At 41.5% G+C, this 27,846-nt stretch overlaps 1 protein-coding gene across 1 annotated transcript; it reads left to right on the top strand.

Annotated features, from left to right (window-relative positions):
- Positions 1 to 293: 293 nt before the first annotated feature.
- STAG3 (STAG3 cohesin complex component) lies at positions 294 to 27,846 on the top strand (the record flags this gene model as incomplete). Its single annotated transcript, XM_080678973.1, has 32 exons — positions 294 to 463; positions 2,073 to 2,175; positions 3,184 to 3,297; positions 8,503 to 8,599; positions 9,580 to 9,656; positions 10,176 to 10,380; positions 10,952 to 11,103; positions 15,249 to 15,322; positions 16,132 to 16,255; positions 16,748 to 16,846; positions 17,071 to 17,150; positions 17,471 to 17,578; positions 17,838 to 17,952; positions 18,106 to 18,211; positions 18,403 to 18,506; positions 18,754 to 18,846; positions 18,970 to 19,059; positions 19,309 to 19,509; positions 19,629 to 19,699; positions 19,806 to 19,893; positions 20,402 to 20,482; positions 20,564 to 20,656; positions 20,799 to 20,967; positions 21,075 to 21,211; positions 21,951 to 22,052; positions 22,747 to 22,895; positions 23,142 to 23,270; positions 23,370 to 23,537; positions 25,750 to 25,914; positions 26,178 to 26,279; positions 26,589 to 26,673; positions 27,776 to 27,846. 32 exons carry the CDS (start codon positions 294 to 296, stop codon positions 27,833 to 27,835), a joined length of 3,711 nt encoding a protein of 1,236 aa, XP_080535099.1. The 3' UTR covers positions 27,836 to 27,846.

Raw genomic sequence — 27,846 nt, 5'->3', positions numbered from 1 at the left:
TGCCTTGCTCTGCCCTTGGAAAGCATCTCCAGCCCCATAGTCTGCATCTGTCTGTCTTTTTTAAAAAAATTTTATTTTGTTTAAAGTATTACATATCGTATGTCTGTCTTTAATGCCCTGGTGCCTTAGGTCAAGACTCTTTTGTGTGTGTGCCGCGCCCGCGTGGCCCGTTCCCCGCCGCCCCCTTCCCCCCCAGTTTCGAGCAGTTCCCTTGGAAAGAAAAGGGATAGCTGGGAGGGAGAAGTGGGAGTGTAGGAGCCATTTTCTCTCCTTCCTCCTCCAGCTGGACCACCATGCCTACCCTTCGACCTGCCTCCTCCTGGCTCCGTAGCTCCTCCTCCCCAAGCAGTGTGTCCTCCCCACTGCAGCGAGCAATGGGAGGTGGACAGAGGAGCCTGTCTGCATCCAGTTTGTATGTCAATGTGCCCTGTGATGACAGGGACTCAGACCAGACTTCAGAGGGGTGAGTGGAGTTGGCAAAAAATTGTTACCTTGTCTGGCTTTTGCCTGCATGGTCGGCAGCTTTCCCCTCTGTCATTTTACCAACGTGATAGTAAAAGATGCTCTGCTGGTTCACAACAGTGCCCCCTTCCAGTTCTGCTGGCTGTTTTTATCTGTCCTACATGTTGCAGACATCAAGAATAATACATGCTGTTCTAAATCTATCACCCAACTCGTCAGACCTTTCTTGAACACATTTGTATATTCAGCATGTACAACTTCTGGTGGAAGCAGGGACATAGGGGAAGAGGAAGTAAAGAGTTCTTTATTTGTTGCCTGACATGTAGTAGGCAACTACCACTTTGTAGTTGGTGTCCTTTAGTGCTTTTATTTGGGAATTTTATATACAGGTCCATCTATCCTTGTTACCATTTTTGAGCTTTTACTGTGAAGGTTATAATACTATATCTTGTTTTTTTATCTTTCCAGAAAAAAATAATCGTATACAAACATCTGATTTATCCCCTGGTTATTTCAGTTGACTTCCTCCAAATCATTCTGTTTCTGACAGTACTACTATTCAGAATCAGATTATATCTATGTTATAAACTTAATGGGAATCAATAAGACATGTGAATTTGTTTCAAGGGGTGGAATTTAACTTCAGGCCCATATTAATCTCGTGTTTATGTATGAGTAATATATGACTTCCCAAGCCATGCTCACTTTTCTCCACATAGCTGTGATCCCTACACCTGCTTAAGTAAATATTACTTTAGTTTCTTACTAGAGGCCCGGTGCACAAAATTCATGCACAGGTGGGGTCCCTAGGCCTGGCTGGCCTATCAGTGCTGTCTTGCCCAGTCCTGATTGGGGCCCGGCCAGCTGGGGCCTGGGGGCCTGCCTGCCTGCCTGCCGCCAGTCGGGGCCTGTCAGACAGGGCCTGCGGGACAGGGGGAGGGATGGCAGGAGGTTTCCCAGCTGGGGAGAGGGACCAGGGGAGGTTGGCTAGCCATGGGAAGTTGGCTGTAGGAGCACATTGACCACCAGGGGGCAGCTCCTGCATTGTCAGTGTGCGTCATAGCAACTGGTCGACTGGTCATTCAGTCGTAACAGTCACTTAGGCTTTTATGTATACTAGTATAGATTTAGAGCAGGCGTCCTCAAACTACGGCCCGCGGGCCACATGCGGCCTGCCGAGGACATTTATCCGGCCTGCCGGGTGCCGCTGCCTGTCCTGCTTAGCAGCCGACTCGTCCCGGGCCAGCAGTGCGCATAGGAATTTGTTCATAGTTTTTTTTTTTTAAATTATAGTCCGGCCCTCCAACGGTCTGAGGTACAGTGAACTGGCCCCCTGTTTAAAAAGTTTGAGGACCCCTGATTTAGAGACTATTAGTAAAGGGTTTTAGGTCCTCATTCTTCATCTCCATTGCTTTATTCAAGCGAGTTTTCCTTTAAGACTTTGTCCCTACTGGCTAACAGTAAGCTCATGTCTTCCTGAAGAAAATCTGAATATATTTTTCTCATGGAGAGGGGTAACAGTTAGAAATAAAAAGAAATTATAATTTATTTACCCTTTCCTGTGGAGGAACTGGGATGTTGTATTTAAGGAGAACCACATTCCCTCATAGGGATAGTGATTCTTTATCAGCTGATGAAGGCAGTGACTTTGAAGACAGCTCAAGACGCAATATGAAGAAGAGAGTAGCAAAACGACCGCTCAAAACAACCCCTGTGAGTCAATTTTTTGTTTTCAAACCTGGTCTGGGAAGCAGCCAAAGAAAACCTCAAAGAGGCTCAGGAGATATGTTTGATGAAAGGACAAGACTTGTTAAAGAGTTTTAAGAGCCTGGCCAGTGTGATTCAGAGGTAGATCATGGACCCAAGAACCAGGAGGTCACGGTTCGATTCCTGGTCAGGGCACATGCCCAGGTTTCAGGCTTGTTCTAAAGTAGGAGGTGGAGGCAAGCCGATCAGTGATTCTCTCATTGATGTTTCTATCTCTCTCCCCCTCTCCCTTCCTCTCTCTGAAGTAAATAAAAAGTTTTTAAAAAGAGTTTTAAGAGACAGAGTAAGAAGAAGGCAAATTTTGAAGAGAAAAGAATAAAAGAGAAGGGTTATTAAGATTCAGAGGAACAAGAATGGGGCTAAGGGACTTTTTAAGAGAAAAAGTTCACAATATAAAAATTATTTCAGATCTAAGCAGTAACTCAAACTCTGCTGTATAATTGGCAGCTCAAGCCTACCTATGTGATGATGAAACCACATGTTAACGTCACTTTTTAAAAATACTCCTCATCTCAGAAAACTATGGTACATCTACACAATGGAATACTATGCTGCCACAAAAAAGAAGGAATTACTACCATTTGTAGGCACCTGGATGGAATTAGAGAACATTATGCTAAGTGAAATAAGCCAGTCAATGAAAGAAAAATACCACATGATCTCACTCATTTGGGGATAATGAAAAACATTATAAACTGATGAACAAAAAGATAGATACAGAGGCAGTAAAGCATCAAACAGACTGTCAAATTACAGCAGTAAGGTTAGGGAGAGGTGGGGGAAATAAGAGATCAACTGAAGGACTTATATGCATGTATATAAGAATAACCAACGGATGCAAAACATTGGGGGGTGAGGCATGTATGGGAGTGGGGGGGGGCAATGGTAAGATATGTACACATATAATACCTTAATAAAAAAAAATACTCCTCATCTCTTTATACTTATTAGGTGGCAAAACATCCTAAGAAGGGGTCTCGAATGGTACGTGGTCATAGCCAGAAAGAATCAGAGCCACCAGCCAGTGATCTCTTTGATGCTGTGAAAGGTGCCAAAAGTGACATGCAGGTAAAACAGTGTCTCACTCTGTTTCTTGATACCATCTCACCTTTTGTAGGGTGAAAAGATAAAGACACGTGTCTACAAACTTGATTTAATGTGGACATTTTAGTGAACATAACCTGTATCAGGAAAGACAGATAAGATCATGAAGTGAAATAAGGGAAACCTTAGATGAGTTGTTCCTTTCCTAACTATCACAGAGCAATGAAGCAGGGAGAGGCATTGGATAATCTAGAATGAGAGCTTGGATGTGGGTGGCAACTTGTTCACCCTTATCACTTTTTAGTTTCACTCTGACAGATACACCTAATTCCCTTTTCCCCACGTCACATTTTTTATAGCTGATTGTAATTCTGTAATAAAGTATATTAAAAATTTTTAAGTATGTAAAAAATTATAAATGATCACCCAGAACTCCAGCCTTAGCTCAACAAATGAAATAATAGTGCTATAGAGACCCTTATATATCTTCCTTCTACCCTACCCCCACAGTCCCCTCACTACCCAGAGATAACCACTAGAATGAATTTTCTAGTAATCCTTTCCTTGTCTTTACATTATAGTTTTATCACCAGGAAATGTGTTCTTTAATTTAAACAAATGGATTGTTCTTTATATAGTCTTCTGTGACTTAATTATTTTAATTGTTTGAGATTCACCCATGTTGATATGTAATGTAGATTTTTATAGTTTTTAGAAGCTTAAAATTTTCAAGCATTGCATTTTTCTATTTATATTTTTGTTATTGATTTCTAACGCTATTGCATTATAGTTAGAAAATGTGGTCTTTGAAACTTGGAGACTAGCTTTATGACAGCATTTAGTCCTTTTCCAGAAACTATTTTACATGTGCTTGAAGGATTGTGTTCTCCAGTTGTTGCGTCCAGTGTTCTCTTAGGTGAGATCTAAGTGTTAAATGTGATACTGCTTTGATATTTCCACCGTTAGTTTAAGGGGGTTTTGAGGTGTTTTTTGGTCTATTTGATATATCAGTTACAGAGAGAGTTGTATAAAAAGGTGACTTTTTCAATTACTCTTTTTATATTCATACCCATCTTTGCCTTAAATATTTTGAGGCTTTGTTTTCTGGTAAATCAAACCTTTTATTGTCATGCTAGGGGCCCAGTGCATGAATTCATGCACCTTGAAAGAAACTGTGGGCCACAAGGCTGTGGTGGGCACAGGGGCAGATCTCAGCCCATCCTCCATGCCCCTGCCTGGCCCCTCCCACCACGCCCCTGGTCCCCTGTCTGCTGACAGCCCTGCTCCCAGAGCTGTCACTCCCACGCACTGACGGCATGGAGCCATTGGGGCCGGTGCCAGCAGCAGGTGCAAGTAGGGCCAGTGCTAGCAGCGGGTGAGAGCTGCGGCTGCTGCCCCAATCGCGCCTCAGGGCTGGCAGCCACTGCTCACAACTGCTGATGGCACCGAGCGATCGAGACCGGCACTGGGCACCGGCTGTGGGTGTGAGCAGGGTCAGTGCCCCCACTCACCTGCTCCACCATCCTGCCGCGGCTGATGCCCACCATCTTCCGCGCATGCCTCCTGGTGGTCAGCACACATCATAGCGGTTGTTCGGTTGTTCTGCTGTTTGGTCTATTTGCATATTAGGGTTTTTTATTTATATATATATATATATATATATATATATATATATATATATATATATATATATAATGACACTCCTTTATCTGTAAACATTAAGACAAAATATTGTTTTGTTTTGTATTAACATATCTACATTAGCTTTATTTTATTTATTTTTTAAATATATTTTTATTGATTTTAGAGAGGAAGGAAGAGTGGGGGAGAAAGATAGAAACATCAATGATGAGAGAGAATCATTGATCGGCTGCTTCTTGCATACCCCCTATTAGGGACTGAGCCCACAACCCAGGCATGTGCCCTTGACTGGAATCGAACCCAGGACCTTTCAGTCTGCAGGCTGACGCTCTATCCACTGAGCCATACCAGCTAGGACTAGCTTTATTTATTTTTTTAATATTTGCCAAGTATTTTTTCTCTATCCCTTTACTATCTATGTATGTTTGGAATCTGTCTTCTGCATACAGAATATATCTGGATTTAATCCATTCTGTCAATCTCTCCTTCCACAAGAGAGTTTAATTCATTTTTATTTATTGTCCCTACTGATATATTTGAATTTATTTCTACCATTTTATGTACTTTCACTTTATCCTGCCTTTCCTCTCTCTTTTCCCTTTCCTTGCTTGCTTTTGGATTTACATCTTCTATAAGTACTTAAGCACATTTTAATTCCAATTGCCCCTTCCAATTTACATGCTAGTGTACAGTGTTTTAGTTGTGTCTATTCCTCCTCTCCCAGAAAATGAGACATTACTATTTTATACAATATTTGTTTATATTTGCCTACATTTTTATCATTTTCTTTGTTCATTCCTTCTCAAATTTCAAATTTTTCATACAGAATCATTCTCTTGTTTTTCAATGTTTATCCCTTAAACTTTCTTTTAGAGCTTATTAACAAACATATTTTTTTGTTTTATTCTTGAAAGATTCTTTAATGTGTATAGAATTCTAAGATGACATTTTTTCTCTTAGCACATTGAAAATATTATTCCACTGCCTTCTAACTTCCCTTATTGCTACTGAAAGTCAGCTATCAGTCTAAGTTGGCATTGCTTATTACAACAATTTGTAAGGATGAAAATGTTCTAGATCACCATTGTCTCCATTATAGCATCCATTAGCCACATGTAGCTATGGATTTTTAATTTTTATTTGATTTAATTTTAATAGCCAGATATGGCTAGGGCCTAATGTATTTGTGCAGATCTAATTTGTAAATGTTTTTGTTTGTGTTAAATGCAGATCCTTTTAAGTGATCTCTTTTTGTTGTGATGATTTTCAAAACTTTTTTTGCTTTTGTGTTATGATGTTTTATGATGTTTGAGATCCATTAGTGTCCAGGCTCTGAGGACTGGTGTCTTTCAACAACTACAGAAAATTCTTTTCAAATATTGCCTCTTCCTCATTCTATTATCTTCTTCTAGAATTCAAGTAGATACCATTAGAACTTCTCACTATATTCTCCATGTCTCTTAATAGCTCTTTCATTATTTCTGTTAGTCTCTGGGCTGGCTGCATTTGGATAATTTCTTTTACTTAATAATCCAGTTTACTCATCTTCTATTCTGCTATGTCCAATTTGCTTTTAATTTATTAATTGAAGTTTTAAATTTTATTATATTTCTCCAGCAAATTTTGTTTGTCCCTTTCAAAATTACTTGTTCTTTGCTTCTACTTTCAAGCTTCTCTTTCATTTATTTAATCATAGTAAGCATAATCTACACTAATAAAAGAGAAATATATAAATTGACCATACCTCTGCAATGCCCACCAGCCAATCAGGAGGGGATATGCAAATTAGCAGGACAAAAATGGCGGCGGCCCTGCACCCCAGCCACTCTAGGACGCCTGCTATGAGGGGGAAGGTGGCAGGCGGAGGGAGCTACAGGAGTGGCGCTCCAACCAGAGTGAAGCGAAGACCGCAGACTCCAGCTGGAGTCAGCGAAGACTCTGGCCAGAGCGAAGATTCGGGCCAAAGTGAAGGCCTAGGTCCCGGGTGCCAGAGGAAAACTGGTGCTGGCAGCCAGGTGAAGGAAGGCCTATTGCACAAATCTTCGTGCAAGGGGCCTTTAGTAATTTTATAATCTGATAATGTCAATGTCTAAAGTCTGTGAATATATTTCTGCTGTCTGTTTTTCCTGCTGGTTCTTACTTTCAGTGCCTTGTTTCTTTATTAGGTTTTACTGCAGCTGTGGGCAAACTACGGCCCGCGGGCCGGATCCGGCCCGTTCGGCTGTTCTATCCGGCCCGCAGAGCCGAAAGAGCGGAGGGTTCTCTTGCTCTCCCCTCCACTCCTTTACTTTGAATTTATATTAGTTCACACAAACACTCCATCCATGCTTTTGTTCCGGCCCTCCGGTCCAGTTTAAGAACCCATTGTGGCCCTCGAGTCAAAAAGTTTGCCCACCCCTGTTTTACTGTGATCCATTCATTTTCCATGGAGCTCTGTATGTTGGAATTCTTTAGGGCCTGGGTTAAAGTTGGGTGTTTTTGTTGTTGTTGTTGTTTAATATATTTTTATTGATTTCAGAGAGGAAAGGAGAGTGAGAGAGAAACATCAATAATGAGAGAATCATTGATTGGCTGCCTCCTGCACACCCCCTACTTGGGATCGAGCCCACAACCTGGGCATGTGCCCTTGACCAGAATCGAACCTGAGACCTTTCAGTCCGCAGTCTCCACTGAGCCAAACTGGCTAGGGCTAAAGTTGGGTTTTTAAGAGAGGAATCTGCATTTAACTGGGGACACACCAGAATCACTTTTAATTACACTGAGTGGCCAGATTATTATGATCTCTGAATGCATAATAATCTGGCCACTCAGTGTATTTGTATCTCAAATGGGTACCAAAAGTATTCTAGACTTTTGCTGGAGATCAACCACCTATTTGCACTGAGCTTTCTATCAGCCAGTTCAAAGGGGAAAATTGACCAGGTGCACGATTTATAGTATCTTTGATATCAAATAAATGAGGTACTCAAGAGAAGTACACTGAGTGGCCAGATTATTATGTGTTCAGAGATCATAATAATATGGCCATTCAGTGTAAATTCTCTGATTGAAATTATTCTGATAATATAGCTAGTATGAATATGGACTGAAAATCTAGATCTGAGAGCTGGTTTATGGTTATGAATTCTCAAGGAAGAATTATTTTTTCTCTCCACCTCACACTAAGGTCATAGCTGGCTAGTTTTCTTGTCTTCTTCTGACCTGTAGGTTTATTTCTCATTCTTGCTTTCATGAGGATGTGACTCTTTGCAGGACCCAGCTTTATGCAGGAGCCTCCTTTTGAACTACTCTTCTTGGAAAGCCCTTAGGCTCAATCTCCTATGTAGCCATCTGAACAGAAAGTCAGGGTTCCCAGGGTTTAATAGAAACCTCCAGGGCAACAGTCAGTTTGCTTATCTCTAAGGATTGCTACCTTCACTTCATTTTTAGCCATATGGAATTTTACTTTTCATTCCAGTTCAGCAATAAATTTTAAAAGACTTTTTAAAGATTTAATCAGAAATTTAGATGCTTCACTTGGGAAGATCACACAGGATTTATAGTCTGTCATAGTGCCAAAAATATAAATCATCCATATTGTTTTCCTAGTCTTTGGTGGATGAGTGGCTGGAGAGCTACAAGCAAAACCAGGATTCAGGATTCCTGGAGCTCATTAACTTTTTTATCCAATCTTGTGGATGTAAAGGTGAGGAAACTCCTACCCCTTTCTGGTCTCTAGTCTTCTGCTACTATCTTATGAAACTTCCATTTAGAGGAGTAGGATTAAGCATTTCCTAAATGAAGGAAGAAGGTTAAAGCATAAGAAAAGTTTCACTTATTTAACTATATTGTTAACTGGCAAATAGGGATCCAGTAGGGAACTATGTTGGTTTGGAGACAAGACCCTTTGTGGAAAAATAATTCATCATACTAATAATACTCACAAATTAAAATGATTCCATCAGATACCCTTTAGTCTTCCTCTCTCTAGATGAAATATTATTTATTTATTTTTTTTTTTTCAGTCCTTGCCAGAGGATACGTTTCCATTGATTTTTAGGGAGAGTGGAAGAGAGAGCGAAAGACAGAGAGAGAGAGAAACATCCATGTGAGAGACACATCAATTGGTTGCCTCCTGCACGAGCCCCAACTAGGGCCTGGGTTGGGAAGGAGCCTGCAAACAAAGTACATGCCCTTGACCAGAATCGAACCCGGGACCCTTCAGTCCTCAGGCCGACGCTCGATCCAAAGCCAAACTGGCTAGGGCTTATTTTCTTATTCCTATTTCTCAGCCACTTCATAGCATATTTCTTCACTGAAGCTATGGGCCACCAGAGGCCATGACCTAATTGATTGGGCTAGGTAGTCTTAGACATGTTGTATTATAAGAATCCAGAATCTGTTTGTGTATGTGTGTGTGTTTGTTTTGTGTGTGTGTGTGTGTGTGTGTGTATGTGTATGTGGATTTTTTTATAACCGCAGTTTTCCACTGCTTGATTCCTTTGGGTTTTCTAGAATGGTTGCCTTATAGCAGATATACAGTTAGATGATAGCAGATTTGGGTCTTCTGATTCCCCACCTAAGTTCTTTTCAATATATTCCCTAGCTCATCTTCAGATGTATATGTAAATAGTCATGGTGTCCAGTTATTTTCCTTGTAAATACCTCATTTCTTCCATTCCTTAGGCACTGTGACCCTTGAGATGTTTAAGAAGCTGTCCAACTCGGAGATCATCCGGCACCTAACAGAACAGTTTAATGAGGTGGAAAGAGAAGACCAAGATCATTATGCCACTCATTTCAAAACACAAGACTCATTATCCCCTTCTTTCTGATTCTGGGAAATGTGATAGCTTTTAGAAGTTCAATCGTGTGGGGGCAAAAAGGATCCATAGATATTATCTGAATATGCCTCTAGATTTGAGAAAGCAGGAAATGAGGTATAACAGAGATAACATACTTACTGTACATTGGATTTTTAAAATTATTATTGATTTTTTAAAGAGAGGGAGAGATAGAAATATTGATGAGAAAAAAAAAAAAGAAATATCAATGAGAGAGAAACATTGATCAGCTTCCTCTTGTGGGCCCCTACTGGGATTGAACCCACAACCTCAGGCATGTGCCCTAACAGAATCGAACTAGCAACCTCTTGGTGCATGGGTCAATGCTCAACCACTGAGCTACACCGACCTGACTATACATTGGGTTTTGGCATCCAACATCCCAATGGCTTCATAGACCTGGTAATAAAGTTCCCATTCTTTTCAAACCCTCTATAGGACTCAGGAGACTATCCTCTGACAGCTCCAGGTCCATCCTGGAAGAAGTTCCAGGGTAGTTTCTGTGAATTTGTGAGGACATTGGTCTATCAGTGCCAATATAGCCTACTTTATGATGGCTTTCCTATGGACAACCTCATCTCCCTGCTCACTGGCCTGTCAGACTCCCAAGTCCGTGCCTTTCGTCACACTAGCACCCTGGCTGGTGAGCACTCATTTTACTCTATAAATGTTCTGTGGATTGTTAGGGCTTTCTTCTGTTCTCCAGTCCTGGATCTTCTTTTGTACCTGCATCTTAGCTCTTTATTTCAAGGCCATGCTTCTTTTATCCCAAATCCAATTAGTTTCTCACTAGTGGAGTTCTAAAAAAGGGTGGAACACAGTGACCATTACCAGCTTTACTATGTTTCTCATAACTCACTACTGGGAATATACTGAGTATTAAAAAAAAGCCGAACAGGGTTATGGAGAAAGAAAAGTCCACTCTAGAATAGTCTTGGGATTTGAGGGCCACACTGCTCTAGCTTTTCATTTTCTTTCTTTTTTTTATTTTTTATTTTATTTTATTTTATTTTATTTTATTTTATTTTATTTACATTTTTTAATTGTTTGAAGTATTAAAAATAGTAGTACATATGTCTCTTTTTTTCCCCCATTGACCTCCCCCCACCCTAGCTTTTCATTTTCACTGCTTTTTATTCCCTTGTTTTTGGAACCTACCTTCTGTTTCCTGACTTAAGTAATAATTCCCTTATCTTTTTTTTCCTGACTCAAAGCCATGAAGCTAATGACCTCTCTGGTAAGAGTAGCCCTCCAACTGAATTTGCACAAAGACAACAATCAGCGTCAGTATGAGGCTGAACGAAACAAAGTTCCAGGACAGAGAGCACCTGAGCGGCTGGAGAGCCTGTTGGAGAAACGCAAAGAGGTGAGAAGTATTCCGTCTTTTCCCTCCCTCTCTTCCATCTTCCATTCACTGTTGCCACAGCCCGCCTTATCAGTCCCCAAGTGCTTTTCTCTGGTAAGGCACAGGTCCCCAAGCACCCTTTCAGATCATGAATAATGCAGACTGGCAGTAGTTTAATAGACCCATCGTTCAGAGGTCATTGCATGCTCATCTTGTTTCTGGGATGTGGGCTCAATTTTATCATTTCTAACTGAGAGTAAATTTTAGGAATTCTCTATAATTTCACTTTTACTCAGTTTCCTTTGTCTGCATTCATTATCGAAAGTATTTAGGTGTTGTGCTTACATATCATGCAAGGAGTTAAGTTTTTACTTTCTTGTCAAGTATACAGTAAACAGGTCACCACAAGAGTACTAAGGCCAACCACTGATGTGGAAGAGCCAAGTTTTTAAGGAATGGAAAGGGTACAGGCCTTTCAGTAACTCCTGAGTTTTATTTTATTATTTTTTAAAATTTAATAAATCTTTATTGTTCAGATTATTACAATTGTTCCTCTTTTTTCCCCCATAGCTCCCCTCCACCTGGTTCCCACCCCACCCTCTGCCCTTACCCACCCCCCCGTCCTCATCCATAGGTGTACGATTTTTATCCAGTCTCTTCCCGCACCCCCCACACCCCTTTCCCCCCGAGAATTGTCAGTCCACTCCCTTTCTATGCCCCTGATTCTATTATATTCACCAGTTTATTCTGTTCATCAGATTTTTTATTCACTTGATTTTTAGAATCACTTGTTGATAGATATGTATTTGTTGTTCTAATTTTTTTAAATATATTTTATTGCTTTTTTACAGAGAGGAAGGGAGAGGGATAGAGAGTGAGAAACATCGATGAGAGAGAAACATCGATCAGCTGCCTCCTGCACACCTCCTACTGGGGATGTGCCCGCAACCAAGGTACATGCCCTTGACCGGAATCGAACCTGGGACCTTTCAGTCCGCAGGCCAACACTCTATCCAGAGCCAAACCAGTTAGGGCTGTTGTTCATAATTTTTATCTTTACCTTTTTCTTCTTCTTCCTCTTCTTAAAGAATACCTTTCAGCATTTCATATAATACTGGTTTGGTGATGAACTCCTTTAGCTTTTTCTTATCTGTGAAGCTCTTTATCTGTCCTTCAATTCTGAATGATAGCTTTGCTGGGTAATCTTGGTTGTAGGTCCTTGCTATTCATCACTTTGAATATTTCTTGCCACTCCTGTCTGGCCTGCATAGTTTCTGTTGAGAAATCAGCTGACAGTCGTATGGGTGCTCCCTTGTAGGTAACTAACTACTGCTGCTTTTAATATTCTCTCTTTGCTGCTTTTAATATTTCTCTTGCTGCTTTTAATATTCTCTCTTTGTCTTTTGCTCTTGGCATTTTAATTATGATGTGTCTTGGTATGATCCTCTTTGGATTCCTTTTGTTCAGGGTTCTGTGCGCTTCCTGGACTTGTAAGTCTATTTCTTTCACCAGGTAGGGGAAGTTTCCTGTCATTATTTCTTCAAATAGGTTTTCAGTATCTTGCTCTCTCTCTTCTTCTGGCACCCCCATAATTCTGAAGTTGGTACGCTTGAAGGTGTCCCAGAGGCTCCTTACACTATCTTCATATTTTTGTATTCTTTTTTCTTTTTGCTTTTCTGGTTGAGTGTTTTTTGCTTCTTTGTATTTCAAATCTTTGACTTGATTCTTGTGATCCTCTAGTCTGCTGTTAGATCTCTGTGTAATAGTTTTTATTTCAGTCAGTGTATGCTTAATTTCTAGTTGGTCCTTTTTTATAGCCTCGAGGATCTCGCTAAATTTATCGGCCTTTTCTAGGAAATTCTTGAAAAACCTTATAACCGTGGTTTTGAACTCTATATCCAGTCATTTGCTTTCCTCCATTTCATTTGTGATCTGTTTCTTTGTCTCCACATTTTGGCTGCTTCCCTGAGTTGATGGAGTGGCTTTGTGTGCCAGGTGTCCTATAGGGCCCAGTGGCTCAGCCTCCCCAGTTACCTGAGGTGGACACTCTTGGTGCACCCCTTTGTGGGCTGTGTGCACAGTCTTGTTGTAGTTAAGCCTTGATTGTTGTTGGAATTCAGCACAGTCGGGAGCTTCCGTCTACCTCCCGCTTTAGAAAGCCAGCTGCGCACTCAGCCACCCGTGCACTCAGCTGCCCATCCTCTCCGCGCACGCGTCTCCGTACCTCAGCCTTTTGCAGCCCCTCTGATTCTCAATGTGCTTTCCTCTTTTCTTCTAGTTGTAGAATTTCCACTCAGCCAGCTTTCCTGTGGTTCTGGATGGTGTCCATTTTGTCTTTTAGTTGTAGTTTTGATATTGTTGTGCGAGGCAGCAGTTTAGGTGTTTACCTATGCCACCATCTTGGTTTTCTCCTATTTCCCTCATTCTTTCTTTCAACTTTCATTTTCAGTATGCTCTTAAATCTTGTGTGTATTAGTTCTATCTCAAATCTTAGGCACGTTGTATTATAAGAATACACTAGTGTCTTTTTCTTTTTACTTCTCTATGCTCTTGCTTCATCAAGTATTCCCCTTTTTGTCTTCAATCTCTTTCTCCCCACAGTTTCTTCTCTCCACTTATATGTAGGCCCTTGAATCATTCTTTCATTCCACTCTTCTTGAGAAAGTATTTCCTAACTTTATATACACCTGAATCCATTTTGCTGCCTAGCTTCCATTCTCATTTTTCTTTGAAATTCTTCTCAAACCAGTGACTTCCTAATCCCTATAGCCAGTGACCTTTTCTCAATTTCCCTTTTCCAAACTTCTGTAGAATTTGGTACTGATGATCTACTTTTCCTCCTTCCCTCCCCCCCCTCCTATTTCTTTTAAACTTGAAATTTTCAAAAATTCAGAAAAATAGAGACACTGCTAGAACGAACACTATATATAAGTTATCTAGACTTAACAACTAATTTTTGCTCATTTGTTTTTTTACTATTTTATGTAAATTGTGGACATAATGGTATTCCAACCTAAAGACTTAAATATATCTTCTAAAAGATGACGTAGTCCTACATAATCCCAATACCATTTTCACATCCAAAAATACTAACAATGATTCCCTAGTAGATTCTAATTCCAATTTATATTAAAATTTCCCCATGTGTTCCCCAAATGGTTTTTATATTTGATTAGATATAACCATAATTTAATTAAGGGTTGTGTGTTACATTTGGTTGTTATGTGTCTTTAGTCTCTTTTAATCTTAAACAGAACCTTTGCCTCTCTCCATTTTTCCCCAGTATACATATTGATTTGTTGAAGAGATAGTGTTAGTTGTCTTAAAGGATGTTCTCTTATAGTTCTAATACCCTGTAACCCTTGTAATTCTCCTTATAATTCTTTTTCTTTGGTATCTATTATTCATCCAGTCTAGGGTTTCTTAATAGTGGCACTATTGACATTTGCGGGGGCTGTACTGATATTGCAGGATGCTTAGCAGCATCCCTGATTTCTAGCACTAGATGGCAGTCGTAACCCCTAGTTGTGACACCAAAAATGTCTTCCAACATTGCTAAATGCCCCTGGGGGGCCTCCAGTTGAGAACCATTGATCTAAATTCACAGGTGGGGAACCTTTTTTCTGCCAAGGGCCATTTGGATATTTATAACATCATTCATGGCCATACAAAATTATCAACTTAAAAATTAGATTGCTATAATTAGTTAAACAATTAACTCACCCCTAATGCCTTGGTAAGCAAGACCAAATGATTTCCTGGCCTTATATGGCATGTGGGCCGGACTTTCCCCACCCCTGATCTAATCTCTTCCTTCTCTTTTTTTGCTACTTCCACATCTTCTGTCAAACAAACTACATTTACTAAAATTTCACTTTCTCACTTGTTAGTCAAAAACATGTAACTACCAACTAGGGCCTCTGAATAGCCAACGATAGTAAAAATAACCAGGTGCAGAGGGGATACTATTCTTTCCAAACATAAAGAAGCCTCTGAGGTAGCAGTTAACTATACTGTTTCTTCCAGAATTAGGCTTAAATGGAACATAAGATACCAAGGTTCAGATTGTTCTGTAATAAATATAAAGTAGGTGGAAGCCATACTTTTAAAATATTTTTGTGGCCTTATATTGTTGAGCAATTGACCTGTTCCTTCCTGTCCTCCAGCTCCAAGAGCACCAAGAGGAGATTGAGGGGATGATGAATGCCCTCTTCAGAGGTGTCTTTGTACATCGGTACAGGTGGGTTAATGGGCTCTTCTCGTTGAAGCAGCTGGTCCTCGGTTATAGAGTCGGTAGAAGTAACAAGGCCCCCTCCTTAACTCAGAATTATTTGTTTAGTCTTAGAACTAATACAGCTAGAGAAAAAACTAACAAATATTTTAGATTAATAACGTTTAGTTTGTCCCCATCTACAAAGGATCTTATAAGCTCTTCTGGGAGAGAAAATAAGGGGATAGGGCTTGGCTGAATATTCTGCTCCAACTTTATCCAATACCTTCCCTGTCTCCCATGTCCTGGGGCTAGAGACTGGAGAGGATAAGAGCAGAGAGAAAAAAGGCAGGGATTTTCTGAGGGTGTACAGCTTGGCAAGCCTTTTCTAACCCTAGCCTGCTGTTTCACTATGCTAAAGGTGGGGAGTTTTATACTGTTTAAAGAACAGGTAGAATTAAGTTAAAAAATTCATCTGTATTTGTTTCTCATTCTTATCTAGATTTTTAATCTGTACCTTTTCAGAACCTTTAGCTAATTCAGTCTTTTCTTGAAGTGGAGTTAAAACACAAACACTATTTGGCCAAGATTAAATTAACTTCCAAAATCAGTTTTTAAAGAGGGCAGGGAGGATAAGATCAACTATTTTATGGGCTGGTAACAGAAGGAAAATGTTTACTTTTTATCTATCATATTTACATCTGGAAGAGTTAATGAAAGGCATGGTACACGGTGTTCAGTCAAGAAAATAAATTCTACTATGATGGAGTTTATCTGGTAGGATGGAAAGTGAATTTGGAGAGAAGGTGATAAGGGTCAATTTATCTCTCTATGCCTAGGGATGTCCTTCCTGAGATTCGTGCTATCTGCATCGAGGAGCTCGGGTCTTGGATGCAAAGCTACAGTAGCTCTTTCCTCACTGATAGCTATTTAAAATATATTGGCTGGACCCTGCATGATAAGGTGAGAATTGAGTCAGTCGCCTTTCCTCTCTTCCCCTCATTCTTTTCCCTGCCCTAGAATACTTCAGCTTTTCCTAGTCCTGCCACTTAGGTGTCTCACTAGTCATCAGTGACCAACCCATCAAGGCACTGAACCTTGTATTGGAGAGGTAGACTAAGAAGAGAGAAAGACCTATCCAAGGAGTAAAACATCTCAAAACCAGAGTAGAGGGGAGAAAGAAAAACAAGAACATTATTGATGGGTTGGTAATGCAGGTGCTAGTGTGATAACCAGAGATCCTTCTCATTATGATTGCTAAATTCTGCTGTGATCTTTTTGTTTTTTAAATAATAAGATAGCTGTTCATTGTCTTTTAGGTACCTCAGAATCCTTGGTATAGAGGACACTTGGTATAGAGGCTCAGAATGAGTAATTTGAGGCCGGGGAGAAATACGGAGGCCCAGTGAGGGTGAGTAGAGGAGTAGTCAGTCATACTTCCATTTTCCTCAATAGCATCGAGAGGTTCGTCTGAAATGCCTGAAAGCTCTCAAAGTGTTGTACAGCAACCGGGACTTGACTGCACGCCTAGAGCTCTTTACCAACCGCTTCAAGGTAAAATTGGGACAGTACTTGTGTGCTTGACTCTTTCCTGTGGCTCTCATTTCCCCATCTCATCTTTCTATTTCTATTTTTTAGATATACTAGTATCTGTAGCTCTTCCAGCATCTGCTTCTACTCTCTTTCTTTAGGAATCTATCAGATTCTAAAAGAACATGATTTGGCGGGGGGGGGGGGTGGATACAGTGAGGTTTTGATCAATGTTTTTTTTCTTGCAGGACCGAATGGTTTCCATGGTCATGGACCGAGAGTACGATGTGGCAGTGGAGGCTGTCAGATTGCTAATACTTATCCTTAAGTGAGTCCTGGGAAGTGGGGAAGCAAGCATCTTGGACTTTTACCTTTCCAGCATCAGACAGGTCCTTCCAGGGTACTGTCCCTCCATCTAGCACAGGTTGACTCTTCCTTATGTGCAGGTTGAAAGACAGGTCATTTCTAAGTTGCAAGAACTCCAGGGGGAAATTTTTCTATCTTCTCTCTCTCTCCATACTCCTGACTTCCATGCTTCATTTAAAAGTACTTTGTGAGTTAATACTCATTGTTTTTGCTTCTTTTGTTTCTGTTGTGCTAGAAGACTACATCCATATCCATCTGCTTTTTCTCCTTTTCTGTTGACAGGAACATGGAAGGGGTGCTGACAGATGCAGACTGTGAGAGCATCTACCCTGTTGTGTACGCCTCTAACCGAGCCCTGGCCTCTGCTGCGGGGGAGTTTCTGTATTGGAAGTGAGTGGGGCTCCTTTCATGTGTTTCTTTAACACCATCCTCTGTTGTTTTCTCTCCCTCACCTGCTGCTGCTCTTGCTAAGAACTCCCCATACCTATTAAAGTCTCTCTCAGAGTCTTTCCCTCTCAACTCCTTGGGGCTTTCCTTAGCTCTGCACCTGTTTTCTTTTCATACCTCTCCTTGGTTTACTAGTATTTCTTCCCTCTATGGTGATTATTTCTTCCCATGCTGTGCTTTTTCCTTGTGTCCATTCTACCAGGCTCTTCTACCCTGAGTATGAGGCAAGAACGGTGGGTGGGAGAGAGCGGCGCCGAAGTCCACACACCCAGAGGACTTTCTTCCACCTTCTGCTGTCCTTCTTTGTGGAGAGTGAGGTGATGTATAGGAAGGAGCTGTTTGGCTGTTGTGCATAAGAGCTGCAGATAGAGAAGGGTGGGAGTTGGCACTATAGGAAGGAGAGACATGGTGCCACTTCCTAGAGTTTTATAATGTCGCTTCAGTAACTTAATGTATACCTCCTTCCACAGCTCCATGACCATGCTGCTTACTTAGTAGACAGCCTGTGGGACTGTGCAGGGTCTCAGCTGAAGGACTGGGAGAGTCTGACAAGCTTGCTGCTGGAGAAGGACCAGAGTGCGTGTCATATGGTAGCTGGGAGTGGGGGGTACCTTTGACCTCCTAGTAGGAAACCAGGAGATATTTCTTTTCTATATTGTAAAAGGCAGAGGTGTAATGGGCAGTGGTGGCACAGGGGGTGGGGGAAGATTCAGAGATGGAGGGTGGCTAATCTATGATTCTGTGTTTTCATCCTCCTGCCAACCCAGACCTGGGCGATGTGCAGGAGAGCACGCTGATAGAAATCCTTGTGTCCAGTGTTCGGCAAGCTTCACAGGGTCACCCGCCTGTGGGACGGGTCACTGGGAGGAAGGTATGGCTTGAGGGGTGGGGTGGGTTGATTGGCAATATTAAATCCAGACAGGTATTATCCATCTTTATCCTTTCTCTGCCCCTCAAAGAATTCCATTTCCAGAAAAAAAAAATCTGAAGGGAGCTACTGAATTCTCTTTTCCTTCCTGAATAGATACGATTGTGGGGAGGAGAGATACACATACATGCCAACTGGACCCAGTGTTTCTCCACACCTTTCCCACACCCCCAAATGACTCTAATTCCAGGGCTTAACCCCTAAAGAACGTAAGATTCAAGCGGATGACAAGGTGAAGCTGACTGAGCACCTCATTCCCCTGTTACCTCAGCTCCTGGCCAAGGTAGAACTGCCCCACTGTTCAGCATCTGGGAATGACAGGATGAAAAGAAAATGGCCTCATGAAGAATAGGAGTAAGAATTAACAATATATTAGTTAATGAGTTGTTCTCCCTCTCAATCACAGTTCTCGGCTGATGCAGAGAAGGTTGCCCCCCTGCTCCAGCTTCTTAACTACTTTGATCTCAACATCTATTGCACCAGGCGCTTAGAGAAGGTGAGGAAGAAGATGTATTTCCTCTACCTTGCTGCTTCCCTGGTAGGGCCAAAGGTTCTGCTAGTATCTGGTTCTTTTCAAAAAGCCTGAGTTTCAGAAAAATCAGTCTTCCCCTTCTTAGGTATCTTATCTTTGAAGTTTAATACTTTCAACCCAATTTCTTGCCTCCCTCAGCTATACTCCCTTCCAGAAGAGTTGTCCTCCCCACCTTTCTAACAGTACTAGCTTCTGCCCCCTTTTTTCTCTCAGCACCTGGAGCTGTTTTTACAGCAACTCCAGGAAGTCGTGGTGAAGCATGCAGACCCAGCAGTGCTGGAGGCTGGAGCTCATGCCCTCTATCTGCTCTGTAATCCTGAGTTCACCTTCTTTGGCCGAGTGGACTTTGCCCGCAGCCAACTAGTGGATCTGCTTGCTGACCGTTTCCAGCAGGAACTTGAAGAGCTGCTGCAGGTAGGAGTGGGCTGAATGACAGGACATACCACACTTGAGTGGGAGAGGGCCACAGACAGGGAACCTGGATCAGTGAGTTCTTGGGAAAAATCCAGTTGTGGACCTTCTTTCGTCCTCAGTCGTCCTTCCTAGATGAGGATGAGGTTTACAGTCTGGCAGCCACTCTGAAGCGCCTCTCTGCCTTCTACAAGTGAGCAGTTTACCTCTTCCTTCCTCTTTGATTTCTACTGTTTTCTACAGAGTTGACTCTTCTAGTTCTGTTCTGGTATAACATTTCCCTTTCCTTCCCCCTCAAGTGCTCATGATTTAACTCAGTGGGAGCTCTATGAGCCATGCTATCGACTCCTCCGGAAGGCTGTGGACACAGGAGCAGTTCCTCGCCAGGCAAGTAGACAAGTTGGAGATGTGGAGGCAAAGAGGAGTTTTTAAGGGCCCTGTCTCTTAAAAACTCTCTCAGGAAATTCCAGTTCCAGAGATGTGGAGTAGACCACAGAGGAGGAAGATCACATGTGCATTGTCTTCCATTTCACTCTTGGAAGGTGTACTGTACTTTCCACTGCCTAAAAACAGCTATCCTTTTGGTTTCCTGAGAGTCAAGGATAATAAGACTGAGAGATTCTAAGAGACTTCAGATAAATTAGGGAGAGGTGACATTTTTACTCAGGTAATAATATCTGAAGATTGTCTGGAATCACTTCTTTTCTACCAGAAAAAGGAATTGAATCTCCCCTAATCTCATTTTCTCTCTTCCTTACCCCCTTTTGCCTCTTTTTACTGCTTTGTGTGTACCTCTCCTTCTCTCTCTCTCTTTCTTCCTCTCTCTCTCTCCCTCCCTATCTTCCCCTTACTCTCCTGACCCATCCCTCATTTTTGTAACCTTTGGTTGTTACAGGTGATCCTGCCATCCTTGACTCTTGTCTATTTTTCCATTCTCTGGACACTAACCCACCTTTCTGGATCAGGTGCTTCCCAGGTGAATATGGGTCTGAGTAGGGGGAATGGGAATGAAGGAGCCTGTGTCTTCATTCTTTCCCCTGAACCACTGTCTCCACAGAAACAGCTATTGAGTTTGAAGGGCAGGATGGTAGCCTTCTGTGAACTCTGCCAGAGCTGCCTCTCAGATGTGGATCCTGAGATCCAGGAACAGGTGAGCATTTAATCAAGTGGAACCAAGGAGACAAGTCTTTCCATGGTTTGAGGAATGCTTTCCTAAGGAGAAATTAGTTGTGTAATTTTTATCTTAACCAATGTTTTGTCCTTTTTAAGCATTCTTTTTTCCCCCCTAACAGGCTTTTGTCTTATTAAGTGATATACTTATCATCTTCAGCCCTCAGATGATTGTGGGGGGACGCGATTTCCTTAGGCCCCTTGTCTTTCTTCCTGAAGCCACTCTCCAGTCTGAGCTAGCCAGCTTCCTCATGGACCACGTCTTCATCCAGCCTGGAGAAATGGTCAAGGGTACAGGGGCTCAGGAAGGGTCTAGGGCTTGGGCCTGCCTCAGGCAAATAGGACAAGAGGCCTAAATCTGTGACTGATATTTCCGTTCTGTATTTGATATGAGCCAGGTCATTCCCAGGAGGATCATTTACAGATAGAGCAGCTGCATCAGCGGCGCCGCCTCCTGGCTGGTTTCTGCAAGCTCTTGCTTTTCGGGGTGCTGGAAATGGATGCAGCCTCAGATGTTTTCAAACACTATAACAAGGTACAATGAGGCACCAAGTTGATCACAGGCATGAATGCAGACACTGTAGCATTACAGAAAGGAGGGTGGGAGAGATTGTGGTATCAGGGTTAAGGGAGAAGTAGGAGGGAAAGGGCAATAGGAGTTTAGAATAAAGGAACAAAGAAAAGAAACTTCGTAGTAAATAATCATGGGAGAAGGTATTTGGGAGGAAGAAATTCATTGGAGGGGACATATCCATTTCTGTGACCCCAATCTATGGAATGGGGTAATCTAGGAAGAAAAAAGAATGGAAGGGGGATCAATTTTCACAAGATACCTATCTCAGTTTCCTCAACCCACCATTGCATTGATTTCTATTTAGGGAGTATCTACTATGTGCCAAACACCATTCCAAACACTAAGAGCAAAGCAGTGAACAAAATAGACAAAGTTCCTTCTTTTTGGAGAGTCTCTTCTAGTGGTGTGAGATAAATAGTAAAGACTTCAATGCTGGATAAGGGTATGCACTAGCAGGCTTACTATTCTCCAAGAAATGGCTCAGAGCAGAGTTTCTTCCCTTATTTATTTGCCTAAACTCTGATTTACTTGGAGTTTTACACCTATTGGCTATAGATAAGGTCTAGTCTAAGTTGTTTTACATGTAGATTTATGTTTCCCTACCTGAGTGACTTTTGGAAGGAGACATAATTAGGAATGTGAAGAAGAAATGGTCTTTTCTTATAGTCAAACACTATCTTCTCCATTTCCTCTCCCTCAGTTTTACAATGACTATGGTGACATTATCAAGGAAACATTAACTAGAGCAAGGCAGATTGACCGAAGTCATTGTTCCCGAATCCTGCTGCTGAGCCTCAAGCAGGTACTGCCTTCTGCCTAGAGTGCCTCAAAACTATGACGTGCCCTTCCTATAGTTTACAGATTCTCTGTCCACCCCCAGCCCTTTAGGATATGAAATCCTTAAGAGCAGGAACTGATTTATTTTCACTGTTGCTTTACATGAAGGTCTCCTTCATAACTACTAGACACATAGAAAGTTTTTTTTTAATCCTCACCCAAGAATATGTTTATTGATTTTAGAGAGAGAAACATCAATGTGAGAGAGAAACATTGATCAATTGCCTCCGCTGTGCACCCCGATGGGGGATCAATACCACAACCTTTTGTTGCAAAGGACAATGCTCCAACTAACTGAGCCACTTGGCTAGAGCGGAAAGTATTTTTTAACTGACAGGCAGCTTCCACCCTAACTCAATAGAAATTTAACTATTAGTTGGGACATAGGAGTACCAATAATAAAGTGATAGGGAATTTCTAAGTTTTTTAATCTGTTCTTTTTAAACTCCTTTGGTTGCTACAGACAATTTTATTTATTGTTATAGAACAGGAGTGAAGGGGTCAGGAGTAGGGATAGTGTCTGGAAGGAAAGAAAGAGTAAATGTAAATGACAACACCCAAAGTCCTTTAGAATTTCTAGGCAAAGAAGGGAATGCTCTATTTTTCTATTTCCACCTTGTTCCTCCATTTCCTAAATATATCATGTCTCCTGGACACAGTTGTACACAGAACTGCTGCAGGAACATGGGCCTCAGGGCCTGAATGAGCTTCCAGCCTTCATTGAGATGAGAGACCTAGCACGGAGGTTTGCCTTGAGCTTTGGACCCCAGCAGCTACAGAACCGTGACCTTGTGGTCATGCTACACAAGTAAGCCAGTATTAGTTGGAAGTCAATGTTCTTGAATATTCCTAAGAGGGCTAAACCAAAGCCTTTATAAGGGAGAGCTGGGAGTAAGGTCTTGGAGGGAGGATAAGCATGTTGAGAAAAAGCAATCAGGTTGGCAGATGGGTAGCTTTGGGAGACAAGCTGGCGACAGAAGGAGGGTATACTTGGACAGCTCTGGGATGGAAGTGGGAAGGGACTATCTTCCTAAAATAATTCTGCTCAACCAAGGGAAGGCATCAAGTTTTCCTTGTCTGAGCTTCCTCCAGCTGGTTCCTCCGGTCAGCCTCCAAATCTAGCATTCCTGGAGCTCCTTTCAGAGTTTTCCCCCCGACTTTTTCATCAGGACAAGCAGCTACTGTAAGTTATGGATGAGTGGATAAAGAAGTGGAATAGGGAAGAAGGGGATGATGAGGGCCCAGTGATCACTTCAGCCTCTTCATCCCACCCCTTGCTTAGACTGTCCTACCTGGAAAAGTGCCTGCAGCGTGTCTCCCAGGCACCCAGCCATCCCTGGAGTTCAGTCACCACTTACTGCCACTCCCTCAGCCCTGTAGAGAACACAACAGAGGCCAGCCCTCAGGGCTACCCCCACTCCAAGAAGAGGCGCATTGAAGGTAAAGTGCTGTGTATGTATGCTGTGTGTATAGATATCAGGGTCCCCAGCACTACTTCCTTTATTGCCACTACCTGGATAAGAAGCATATTGTCTTTAGCCTCCTTCAAACTATTACCTTTGGTTAAATAAAAAATATTTCATTGAATATCTACTATCATTAAGGGTACTAATTTTTATCAGGGTCTATTTAGCCAACTGAAAATAGCAAACCTCTATGAAAAATCAATTAGAAAGTAATAATGAAACCAAAGATTGAACTAAGAAATCTGTACATTTGGAGTGCCCTTTCCTAACATCTTTTATTCTGTTATTTTATAAATTTCAAATATTTTTACACAACTCTCATGATTTTTTATCTTCAGATCACTACCTATCATATAATTTACCTAAGGTTTTTTTCTTTAAACTGATTTTCTTACATAGTCTCATCTTAAGTGATATCCTAGAAATCACAAGTTTGGTGTGCTAGTATGTTTTCTAGTGTACATTTAAAAATATTAGTCATTGCTCATTCTCCGCATCTCCCAACCCTAAGCAAGACCACTAATCTACTTCATATTTCTGAATTTGCCTATTTTAGATATTTCATGTAAATGGAATCGTATAATATGTGGCCTTGTGCGTCTGACTTCTTTCACTTAGCATAATGTTTTCAAGGTTTATCCATGCTTTAGCATATATCAGTACCTCATACTTCTTTATGGCTGAACAACATTCCATTGTATAGATAGGCCACATTTTATTTATTCATCAGTTGATTGATAGTTGGGTTGTTTCCACTTTTTTACTTTTATGCATAATGTTGCTGTGGACATTCATGTACAAGTTTTTGCGTGGACGTATGTTTTCAGTTCTCTTGAGCTATACCTAGGAGTGAGATTGCTCAGTCATATGGTTACTTCATGTTTAATGTTTTGAGGAACTACCAAACTGTTTTCCAAAGTGCCTGCATCATTTTATAATCCCAACAGCAATGTATGAGAGCCCCAGTTTCTCCACATTCTTGCCAATACTTGTTATTGTCTATCTTTTTTTATTTTACTCATCTCTCAGTGGCTATGAATTGGTATCTCATTGCGGTTTAATTTTCATTTCCCTAATAACTAATGATATTAAGTATCTTTCATATGCTTATTGACCATTTGTTTGTATTATCTTCTTTAGAGAAATATTCTAATCCTTGCTCTGTTTAAAATTGGTTTATTTGTCTTTTTATTGTTGAGTTGCAAAAGATCTTGATATATATTTTAGATACAAGTCCCATATCAGATATGATACCCTAAAATTTTCTCCCATTCTTGGGTTGTCTTTTCATTTACTTTATGGTATCCTTTGAAACACAAAAGTTACTAATTTTGATGAAATGACAGACTGGAGGAAGGGGGAGAAATGGCCAGATACTGGATATATTTCTAAGATAGGTCTTCCTGACAAACTGGATGTGTGATGTAAGACAGAGGAGTTGAGGGTGACACCCAAGAATTTTGGCCTAACAGTTTGAAGGATGGCATTGGTAATAAGTGAGATGGGGAAGGCCATGAGTGAGATCAGGGATTTGGTATTAGCCATGTTATACAGGTGGAGAAGTTGGACAGTCGGCTGGGGATAAGAATTTGGAATTCAGGGGAGAGGCAAAAACTGGAATGAATTTGGGAGTTGCTATTTAAAGATGTGAACTTGAATGGCTGAGGAAGCCAGGGAAGGTGGAGCAGAGGAGATGCCCAAGGGTTGGGTGCCTCCATTAATAGGCTGGGGAGAGTAGAAGAACCCACCTGGAGGCCCAAGTTTTCCTCTCTGGGGTTACAAGCTCATGGGTGTGTCTCTTTCCTGTTGTCCTCTACTTAAGCTAATAGCAGTTCACTTTCCAGGTTCTTGGTTTCTTTGTGCTAGTATGGCCATAAGAAGGGAAGGTAATGGAGATGTGAATATTTACATGGTGGCAGCTCCTCTAGCTATGGCGGCTGGAGATGGAAAGAGCTAGATATATGTACTTCTATAAGCCTTATTCTTTTAGTATATAGGGTTATACATTAGTACATAGGGCCACACTCATATTTTAGTCATAACATAATGAGCCACATAGGTTTCCTATTCTCTTTTTAACTTTTTCTAACCAAATCTTACCTTTCAGGGCAGGTCTTCGAAGGTAAGAACATTTGTGGCAGTACCTGGTCTACAGTTAATATATATGGACATCTGCTGCTTTTCAGGCTCCTCCAGGCAGCAAAAAGAGGACAGCTCTTCATCCCAGGAGGAAAGCCTACAGCTGAACAGCATCCCACCCACACCCACCCTCACCTCCACAGCTGTGAAGAATAGGCAGCCCTTGGAGGGGCTGGAAGAGATGGAAGAAGAAGGCAGCTCAGAATCAGAGTTTACCCAAAGGTGAGGACTGAGGGAGAGACTCTGGGTGTCTGATTTGCCACTTTGGTGTCTTGCCATCTCTGTCTTGCTGTTTTTGCTTTTCTCCCCTACAGCACTCCCTGATTCTTGGGTCCTTATGCAATCCTTTCTTCCTCCTCCTCCTCCTTTTTTTTTAAATCTTTTTCCCTATACTCTGAGCTTTTCTCCTCTTTAATGCTGGCCACCTTACCTCTATTACCCTTTACTTTTATTTACTGTCACTGATCCTAAATTATTCCCAACAGCCAACTACTTTCAGGCACCCAGAGGTCAAGGTTCTTGAGTCCACAGCATTCCCAGACTCCATTCAACCCTTCAGGTCCTGGTCTGGGTAAACAGCTGACACGGTGAGCTTTTCTTTTCATCTTCTATCTTCACTTCAGATCTGTTACCCACAATGAAGGGATTCTTTCCTTATCCAATGCTTCTATGCTGATGCTTCTTGGAATTGTTTTAGCCACCGAACACTTGCTTCTAATATAATGTGGAACCCTAGTATGTAAAACTGATAAGGGTAGGGCTGCTGATTAAAGCAGGAATGGGAACCTAAAGCTCTGCTTTATTTACTCCTTACCCCTGCTCCCCTGGGGTGCCTCTGAGAAACTCTCAGGGGCCTTTAAAGAGCACTTTGGAAACCTCTATACCATTGCCATCAGACTCAGTCTTATGGAAGAGGACGAAGACAAAGAAGAGTTAGAAACTCAGAATGAGTCAGGTGAAGAATGGCAAGATCCAGACAAGGTGAGTGGACCCAGCATTTCCTTCTCCCTCTAGAACTAGAGGCAAATATGAGAAAGAGAAACTAGAGTGATTCTGCTCTATCAGTCCTGATGATGCCTTTGTCTCTGAATGTTACTTAGGACTTTTTGAAAGAATCACAGAGTAAAGGAGGGAAGTTTGTAAGTTGCTTTGCACTTTGCTAGGATTTATCTTTATTAAAAAAATAGGGAAAATAAATTTTAAAATACCAAAAAGTACTAGAATAGCATTCCCCCTCTCAATCTCCAAATAAGCATTCTTCCTCTGAATCTAAGAAGTGAAAGGAGTTCTAGAGCTAGAGTTAGAAGGTCATCTAGTCCAACCTTGCATCCCATTCAATAAGTCTCTTCATAGTGTATGATCACGGGCACGGCAACATGGGCACCCTGCCTGCCTTCCTGTCTTCCTAGAAGGCTGCCCCAGACCCTGTTCCTCCACTCACTCCCTTTTCTACCCCAGCCTGATTGCTTCCCCAGGAGGAAATGCTGCCAGTCTGGTAGGAAAAGCACAGTTTCACCACTTTATCAAGTTAGCTCTTTAACCCCTCTGAACCTCCTCATCTTTAAAATGGAGCTTTTACACAAAACACAAAATGAAAAAAATACAAAAAGGATTATAAACTGAAAAGGATTATGTGTCCACTGCTGTTATTATTCTGCTCTCTTATCTGTTCTTTGAAGAGGGAGAAAGAATGGAATTAAGCAGAGGAATGGAGGTCTTATGCTCAGAAGGAAAAAACAGACAATGACATATTTAAACCAGAGACTAGAGAGCAACGTGTCTATTAAAATTCTGTAGTCTTTCCTAAAATCCCCTCAGGAAAAATTCCGTTCTCAGGTTCCAAAATGGAATGAATTTAAGGGACTTAGTCTGCAGGTCAGAAGAAGAGGCACTTCTCTGATGACTTTGGGAAGTCTAGGTTTGAACCTCCTGCCCACCCTGCTTTTGCTAATCTTCCCTTTCTGACCGCTTCAGAGACCTACTGCAGCCCTTACACTTGTTATTGGAAAGGGAACTTTGTGATTGTTTGCAATGTGATGGGAGTAGGGAAGGACCTTTCTGACTTTGACCACATTCTCTCTAGCACTCTTCCCCCAGTGAGCCTGGGCTGGACCTCTTAGATTCTACAGAGCTAAGAATCTAAGCTGGTTGAGG

The sequence above is a fragment of the Plecotus auritus genome (assembly GCF_963455305.1).
Source record: "Plecotus auritus genome assembly, chromosome: 7".
Classification (NCBI taxonomy): domain Eukaryota; kingdom Metazoa; phylum Chordata; class Mammalia; order Chiroptera; family Vespertilionidae; genus Plecotus; species Plecotus auritus.
This window is presented reverse-complemented; position numbering and strand designations above follow the sequence as displayed.